The following is an 8949-nucleotide window of genomic DNA, read 5'->3' as shown; positions in this document are numbered from 1 at the left end:
GGAGAGGAAACAACAGCTGAGCTGAAAGTTCCCAGAATATCTCTGAATGTAATATAGCATCCGTCAATATGCATTTGTTCACATTTTAGGTGCCTGTGTTGTCTTTTCATAGCCATGTTCAGTTATAGTACACAAAAGAGCTGAAAAAGCGACAATGAGCATATGAGCATAATGGAAGCATAGTGAATGCCTAATGAGTTTTTCAGTTTTTGGCTCAGCTTTTTGCTTGTTAAGATTTTGCAATGAACATAAAAATGCAAACGGGTAGTGACAAACAACTAATAAGGTGATTTATTCCTAACAATACTGCTTACATACATTCTCACATTTCGAAGCCACAGATTGCTAGTATTTTTCATTGTAAGAATTGAGTCATTAACCAACTGTTTTTTTTTGTCACAGTTAATGTTTTATTCATTGCAAACAGACAAATGCAAGCCAAGACTTGCCTACTGCATTGCCGGCAAGATTAAAAAGTCGAGTCCAACCAGAATTCAGAGTGACAGTGTTTCCTTGGTCTATCATAGCACAGAATTCATCTTCATATTAGGCAGTGTTAAACGTGACAATAGAAAGGAATTGGACCAAAACTGCTGATTACACAAAGCTATGGCTGTCAGAGATAGAGACCGTGTAGCATACAGAACCAAATTAATTTCTTACAAGATGCAATTTATCAAAGGGAGAATGTGTGGATTGCATTTTCCCAAAGGAAATATTCATTTGTCATTATGTTACGGGCAGGACAGGATCTGTGGGCTTGCAAAGTAATTTTCCAACTATTCTGAAGCCACTGTGTTTAAATAATGATTGTAAAATGTTAACATTTAGAACATCTTATTAGTATCCACGCCCTGGATGATTCCTTCCTTTCCTGATGTTAGTACATTTGACCTTGACATCTAATATACATGCAAAAGGAAATCCTGAATGGAATACTCACATTCAAATATGCCATCAGAATAACAGTTGTCCGTACGTAACACGTCCTAACTGCGCATAACTCTGTTATATACTGTAATGTCCACAGGAAAAGATGTTTTTAAATGGACCTGCCACATAAAAACTTGAATCTGAAACTGTGTTAATTTAACTCTATCTTTGATGAACCACTGCATTTACAGAGATTATTTTCTGACGTACTGTAAAGATGTGAAAGAGTACATTTGATTAAACTAAATCTGATTGTGTAATCTGCATGGTGTGCCTTTGTAGTAATCATAATTCTTGTGCTCCGATGCTAATTGAAACAGAATAGCTAGCAGCTATGGCAGAGTACTCATTATGTTGTCATGCCTCTGCACTTTTCATTCCTCTCCATATTGTGTTATATCTTCAGCCTTGCAGTGTCATAATCCAAACAATCACTTTGCCATTTCATTATGGTGACCGTCTATATATTAGAGGTATCATTCTCTCCCTCCTCTCTTTTCTCCTCCTCCCCCCTTCTCTTCTTCCACCCTTCTCTATCTCTCTCTTTCTCTGACTCTTCTCACCGTCTCCCTTACTCTGAAGTGATAATATTGTATTGACTGTGAAAACCGTACCCAGTTTATAGATAACACTGAAGAGCTGATGACGAGGTGCAAGAAACACTAATGCGGGTGTCCAGTTATGTTTCTGTGTGTGTGGTGCATGCGTGGTGTGTAAGGGTGTGTGCATGTGTGAATGTTTGGGTGCGTATGTGTGTGTGTGTGCATGTGTACAAGTGTGTGTGAGTGTACGTGCTTGCATGTGTGTGCGTGTGTGCGTATGTGTATATGTGTGCATGTGTGGGGGTGTGCCTGTGTGTGTGTGGAGCGTGTGCGTGCTTGTGCGTGTGCGTATATGTGTGTGTGCGTGTGTGGGGGTGGTGTGCCTGTGTGTGTGTGGAACATGTGTGTGTGTTCATGCATGAGTGTGTGTGTGTGTGTGTATGTGTGTGTGTGGGGGTGCGTGCCTGTGTGTGTGCAGAGGGTATGTGTGTTCGTGCATGAGTGTGTGTGTGTGTGTGTGCGTGTGTATGTGTGTGTGGGTCTGTGCCTGTGTGTGTGTGTTCGTGCGTGTGCGTATATGTGTGTGTGCGTGGTGTGGGGGTGTGTGCCTGTGTGTGTGCAGAACATGTGTGTGTTCATGCATGAGTGTGTGTGTATGTGTGTATGTGTGTGTGTGTGGGGGTGTGTGCCTGTGTGTGTGTGCAGAGGGTATGTGTGTTCGTTCATGAGTGTGTGTGTGTGTGTGTGCGTGTGTATGTGTGTGTGGGTCTGTGCCTGTGTGTGTGTGTTCGTGCATGAGTGTGTGTGTGTGTGCGCGTATATGTGTGTGTATGTGTGCGTGTGTGCGTGTGTGGGGGTACGTACCTGTGTGTATGTGGAGCGTGTGTGTGTTCGTGTGTGATTGTGTGTGCTGGAAGAGGGTGGGGGGGTTTGAGTGCTTTATTTCTTGCTGGCCGTCTGTTTGGATTTCTCATACACTAGTCCCTTCCAGGCGGGTCCTAGCCTTCTGTCAGTCCCGCCTTCATCTCCTGTCTGCCGCCAGCCCTGTGATCAGCCCCTCACAATCTCCCCTCTCATGAGGACACAGTGACGCCCGGGTAAATAAATTTCTTCCGACGCAGCGGGAGAGGAGATCTGAAGAGCACAAAAACATCAGGGAGGGAGGGGGGCGCAGCTGCCAAAACAGCCGTGTGCTACGCTACCTTGACAAAGGTGAAAATGTGCCACCCGCAAGGAGTCGCATGGCCACACCTAGCCACCAATGCCCCTGCTGCAGCGAGGTGACGCAGAACAGCCTCTGATTGGCTGGGGTAACTGACACTCCCAGTCTATTTGTTTGTTTCTACTCCTCCCAACAAGAAGTGGAGATGACTTCATGTTGTGATAACCTCGGGTCATGTTATGGTCTTGTGTCATCCTGGTAGCACATTGTTTTGTCTCGGTGAAAATATTTTGTCTCGGTGTTGTGGTGGGAAAGTCACCTAGTTGGAGTCAACAGGGCTGATTTAGAGCTCAGAGCACTCCCTCCTGCAAACAAATCACATCTGTGTTCCATCAAACTCCTAGCCATTGAGCAGGAGGAGTTTGCGGGCCAGTCCCTGTCCTTTTGAATCACCCAGTGTGTTTTGGAGGTAGCTTGTAGCGTACCGCTTTGCAAGAGAATCTCACAGTGCTGCTCTTAGCACGTCCTCACCACTTGTTCTGCAAGAGACATATGGCCCGTGTGTCCTCTGAATATTTATTTATTGTTTTGGCTCTCTGCATGTGAAATGTCGCCACAGACTTCTGCCTCTTCTTTCAATGGAAAAAGGGGCAACTAGCCTTGCCCTGTCTGACCACCCCTGAGGGCAGACTGACCGCTTTTGTGGTCTCGAAGGAGGCCTCAATCCACATTCATCTCTGTCATAGTCGCATGCCCCTGTGGTGTGTTTGGAGCTTCTCAGGGGGGGTTTCTGTCAACTTTATATCATAACTGGCACAAAGGTCTGTGATGGAGTTCACTGCAGGGTCAACAGACTTGTGTGCCTGGGCCCAATTCACCTCCTAATCACTCTGCCTACACACCAACACACATTTTGTGCATTTGTGAGAGTAGCCATCTTGTACAATGGTTGTCCAAGAACTTTTGAGTCAAATTTCTGGTGGTAGTGGTTGTTTGGCCCTCCAACTATCCTTCAATTATTTAGTCTTTTATAGTATACTGATAACCCCAGTTTAAATTGTGCTAATCATTATTTGTAATGCAAATGTGCCAGTTCAAAGTAGCTCACTGGGCCTGTGAGTGTTGGGTGATATTCTTTTAAGTGGTGATGATTTATTATTGGTAATAATTCATGAATTGTAAATACCGATCTGGGTCGCCGGAGCAGACCAAAAGTGCGCCCCACACCTGCTGCTTTTTTATGATACCTGTCACCTCAATGCGTGCCCTCAATTGTGAGTGGCCCTCGCGCAGGTACACTTATAATTCAGTGTAACTCAAAGCAGAGGGGGAGTGATTAAGAGGTGAATTGGACCGGGGGATACTTGTGCTAGCACATGTAGCTCAGAATGTGCACTGTCTATTAATGCACTGTCAACCTGTATGTGCATAAATGTTAACCCTAGTTAGTCTTATACATGGGTTTGCAATCAGGAGTGGTTCAAAGGGTTGTAGTTAGTGCCTGAAATCAAATTGATATACATACCATTCACAGTATACACTAGTCCATCAGTTAGGTTGAATACATCTGTTGTGATAAGATCTTGCATGCATGAATGTGCATCTATGCATTTTCTCTAAACCGACTGCCGTAAAAGCAAGGCTGTCACGTATCATTTTGCGAAAAAGCAAAAAAACTGTTAATGTTAACTGTTAATTATAGGGCCGATTAAGTTACTAATTAGAAGCGGATGGGGGATGGAAATATGCATGTGCTGCACTGTGCTGTATCAACAGCCCTCTGCGAACTGTGTTTGATTCCAATCAGACGTACAGAATTAAAGCAGTCAATCCTGGATGTCCGTGACATCACAAGCATTGTGTTACCATGGCGACTGAGGGAGGGCATGGGATGTCCCATTATCTTAATCCTGTTACCAGGTTGATGCAATTTGCTATGTAATTTACAGTAGAGCAAGATACTCAACATACTCAACACAAATTGCCGCAGTAAACATCTGGAAGGACAAATGGAGATGTAAGGCATAAAATAATGCAATTCTTCTAGGCCAATACACAATGATGAAATTACGGAGGTAGGGATTATGGATAACTTTACAGATGGTGAATCATACCGTCTGTAGAGTTTTGGATTGTAAAGATTCAAATTCTCGTTAATTCCTTTAGACATCGTATTTGCTCTTGCGTGATGGTGAACGTATTTTCTTTCTGCGTAAGCTTCGCTTGGACTTGGTGACAAATACGCTCTATACACTTTGCTGGAAGATCACTTATGCCTCAATATTTTAAATAATGGAAGTCCTGAAGTAAACAAAGCATTGACAACTACAGTATGTGCAGAAAGGTACTACTATATTGGTCATTACAATCTTTAACCATTCCATTTTAGCCTCACAGCTTTTTTGTTGCTATGATTTAGTTTGTCATTTGCACTTTACATGCATTTTGTCATTTATTACATCGGCATTTGCATTGTATTGATTTCTGAAGCTAATTGTTTATATGCTTGTTGTGGGACATACAACTAAAATACAGAACATTTTTCTACATGAAGGCATGAGGCATAGGGCACAGTGAAGAAAAATGCACCCTATTATCTGAAACCGGGGCAAGTAGCTACAGACTGAGCATATGGGAATGCCCTATTACTTCTTGTAGCAGACTCCTATCTGTTGCTGGGGTGGGGGGGAGGGACAAGCCATCTCAGATACTCGGCAGTTTGACTTGCTAGAGCCCCATATCAGTCCCTCCTCTGTTTTTCTCTTTCTTAGTTCCCCCGAACCTGACGGTCCCACGAGGGAAGTCCCCTCTGGTGACCCAGGAGGGCGATACGGTGGAGCTTCAGTGCCTTGTTTCAGGGAAGCCCAAGCCCATCATCTTGTGGTCCCGGGCGGACAAGGAGGCGCCCATGCCGGACGGGAGCATGCAGACGGAGAGCTACGACGGGATCCTGCGCATCGTCAACGTCTCCCGTGAGATGACCGGGTCATACCGCTGCCAGACCAGCCAGTACAACGGCTTCAACGTCAAGCCCCGCGAAGCCGTGGTGGAGCTCATAGTGCAGTGTGAGTACACGGGGCTGTGTGTGTGCACATGTACGTGTGTGTGTGTGTGCGTGTGTGTGTGGGAATGTGTTCTATTTGTGTGTATATGTATACGTAAATGGTAAATGGTTGGCATTTATATAGTTGCCATTTATATTCCAAAGCGCTGTACAATTTATGCTTCTCATTCACCCGTTCATACACCAACAGTGATTGGCTGCCATGCAAGGCTCGTTAGGAGCATTTTAGGGGTTAGGTGTCTTGCTCAGGGACACTTTGACACACCCAGGGTGGGATCAAACTGGCAACCCTCCCACTGCCAGATGACCGCTCTTACAGCCAATGTCGCCCCATGTACTTTTGCGCGTGTGTGTGTGTGTGTGTGTGTGTGGGAGAGACAGAGAGAGAAAGAATGAGAGAGAGGGGGGGGGGAAAAAGTATTCTTACAACAAAATATTCCTTTGGCATTTTAAGGAGAAGCATATTGAGTGATGTATAAATGTATTTTAAAAGAATCAGTGGGAGTGCTGGCTTTTAGGCATGTTTTTTTCAGTGCTTCACACATGACACTTTTAATGTGTCTCCTGGGTGTCTTCTGAATTCATCCTGTTTACTTACTGTAGGTGTCACCCACTGAGGTTGAGCATTATTTTAAAATAAAATCTCAAGTGAATTCTAGTTTTAGCTTTGGTGAGCATCTGTTAAAACTATATTTGACACATTCTTTCATTTCTTTTTTCTTTTTTTTTCTGAATTCATAACTCCCATTAGTTTTAGCCTGAAATGTCGTCTTTCAAATTTTGGGTACAGTAGACAAGCACAACACTAGGAGGCTGGCAACACTTACTGTATGAAATGGATGTAGATAGCCATTTCTATATTCCATAGTCCGTGGCTGAGCTGCATATAGTCATATTCATACAGTATATCCTATGGCTCAGGGGTATGTGAATCATCCAAAGCCTAACTAAGCATAACTAATCTTGTTGGTATCATTGAACACGTGGAACCATTCACACTTTTTTGTAAATTACCTTTTTGGTCTGCAAATATACAATTATTTGTAGTGTGTGACGAAAAGGCATCTTTACTCCCAAATGCAGATGGTTCATGTCATGTTTATGGAAGAAAATGTAGAAACAAAACTGTGATATCTGTACAGTGCCTTAACAGAAAAACAGCAATATACTGTATTTATTGCTAACAAAACCCTGATGTATTTACATTTTTTAAGAAGAAATTTAAAAAGCCAAGCCTTCAAAACATTATTTTTTCCTTGCTGGGACTAGTAATTAATGTCTGCTCACACTTGCAAAATATTTGAACGTTATTTACGGACCAATGAATATCTATATATTTTCCAGTTATATTCAGATAACTAATTTCAACAATATATGTAAGTTATACAAAATAAACCTGTGTTGTTTTTACAATTAAGCATACATGAAAGCATTTGTGACGTCTGCATCAGAGGATACTAAGTTGAGGAATTGTATGTTTTATCAGCCAAGGCAAGACCTTTCCAACTGCAGGATCAGATTTTTGTAATACCCTAAAAATCTAAATCCAAGTTTGAAATTCAGCCAAGAGTCTCCAACTGAAGGGTCATCTCAACCATAAACTAATAAACACACAGGGGCATATCACAGAAAAACAGAAATCTTCTTGCTCGGACAGCTTTCCTTGTAATGTCCACGTACCGAATTGATGGTGTTTTAAAAGGCTAATAACTAAAGAGAAGGAAGATGCATGATCCAGCATACCTGAACTGTGCACTTAAGGATACAAGTGTTTTCACGTAGAGACCTGTCCACTCCTCCGGTGTCTTGAATATGGGGCAGGGGGGTTAATTGCATTTATAGGCTCATGGGCTTCAGTGACACGGCAAAACATTCAATTACAGAGAGAGTGATTCAGCTGAATCGATGGACCGTCTCTTTAGCTGCGCCACGGAAACGTGGAGCGCGTCGGTGGATTTGTCAGAGTACAGCAGGCTAATTAGATGTGGCGGCCTGCGGGAGAGTTAAAGGCACTTTTTAAAAGGTCAAGTGCCAATCCTGTCACTTCCACCTGCTCGCAACGGTGTGCCGGGGCGCGAACGACAAGAGCGGTCCGTGGACGCCTCACCGATGTCACTTCCTGGAGCGACGGTTCCATCCAGATGCACTTAGCCCGGCGGAGGAAATTGGACTTTGCCAGGCTTTCTGGGGTCAGATGGGAGATTAAGAGGGCTCCTGTAATTAGCGAAACGTGCTTACGGATGATAAGCAAAGACAGACATGTGGGACAGAAAGATGGTAAATGCTCCAGGGCCTCACAGAAGGTGACATTATATTATTAGACATGCATGTGTGCATCTGTCAATATCAATCTGTAAATATGAGCATACTGCATATATGTTTGTATTCATAGATTCATGTTTTTACACTCTCACGCACAGATGCATATATTCATACTCAATGTATACACAAGGATGATACACAAATGAATGACCAAAAAGAAGAAAACTTGATCAAAACCTGTTCAAAACACGATTCTACACATAGGTCAAATTATTTGAATATGATATGAAAAGTAATTCACCTGAGAGATGAGTCTCAAAAACAGAAACAAACTGACAGCACTGGAGTAGTTCCTGCTTGTGCAATTTCAACTTGGAAGAAAGAAAATGTCCAAAAATGTCCTTCTTCATCTACATTTAGACAACCCACCTTCCCTTATCGACCTCTCAGCCTTCATCTGTAATTCATGTGTAATTCAGGCTTGAATAAATTTCAGCAACATAGCTGAAAATCTGTTCAGTTTTAATTGTCACACGTACTCATTGCTTTCGTTTCATTTTGTAGGCAGCTTGACTGATGCTAAGCATGCGAGAGCCAAGCAGACAACATCCAAAATATAGCTCTCTGGTCCTTAACCTTGGGAGAGTGTTGTCTTCTGCCATTTACAGTACAAACTGAGATTATAAAATTAATATTTAGAGGCAATGGGAATACCATCGCTGTACTAGGGACTTGGGGTTACATTAGGTGTGATTTTAGCCCCTATAAATGCCATTCCAAACCCTTCATCACACAGATATTGTCTGGGCCAATCAAAACGATATGCTCAAACTGAGTAACAGCAAGAAATATGATGATGTTCTCATTAATGGTAGCTCTACTCTGTCTTATTATGCCATTGAACAGGTGATGGAGGCCATCCTGAAGTAGCACACCACCAGCATAGTTGCATTTAGCAGCGCAGAGCCCAAAGTAGAGTGAGGCCT

General features: G+C 42.9%; 1 protein-coding gene across 1 annotated transcript in view; it reads left to right on the top strand.

Moving 5' to 3' along the window:
- Window positions 1-8949, top strand: part of LOC133128833 (MAM domain-containing glycosylphosphatidylinositol anchor protein 2-like) — a 205275-nt gene that overhangs the window by 114172 nt on the left and 82154 nt on the right. Inside the window, exon 7 of the mRNA XM_061242640.1 lies at window positions 5382-5702. Within this exon, the coding sequence (XP_061098624.1) occupies window positions 5382-5702 (321 nt within the window). The remainder of the gene's footprint in view (window positions 1-5381; window positions 5703-8949) is intronic.

The sequence above is a fragment of the Conger conger genome, chromosome 5 (genome assembly GCF_963514075.1).
Source record: "Conger conger chromosome 5, fConCon1.1, whole genome shotgun sequence".
Classification (NCBI taxonomy): Eukaryota; Metazoa; Chordata; class Actinopteri; order Anguilliformes; family Congridae; genus Conger; species Conger conger.
This window is presented reverse-complemented; position numbering and strand designations above follow the sequence as displayed.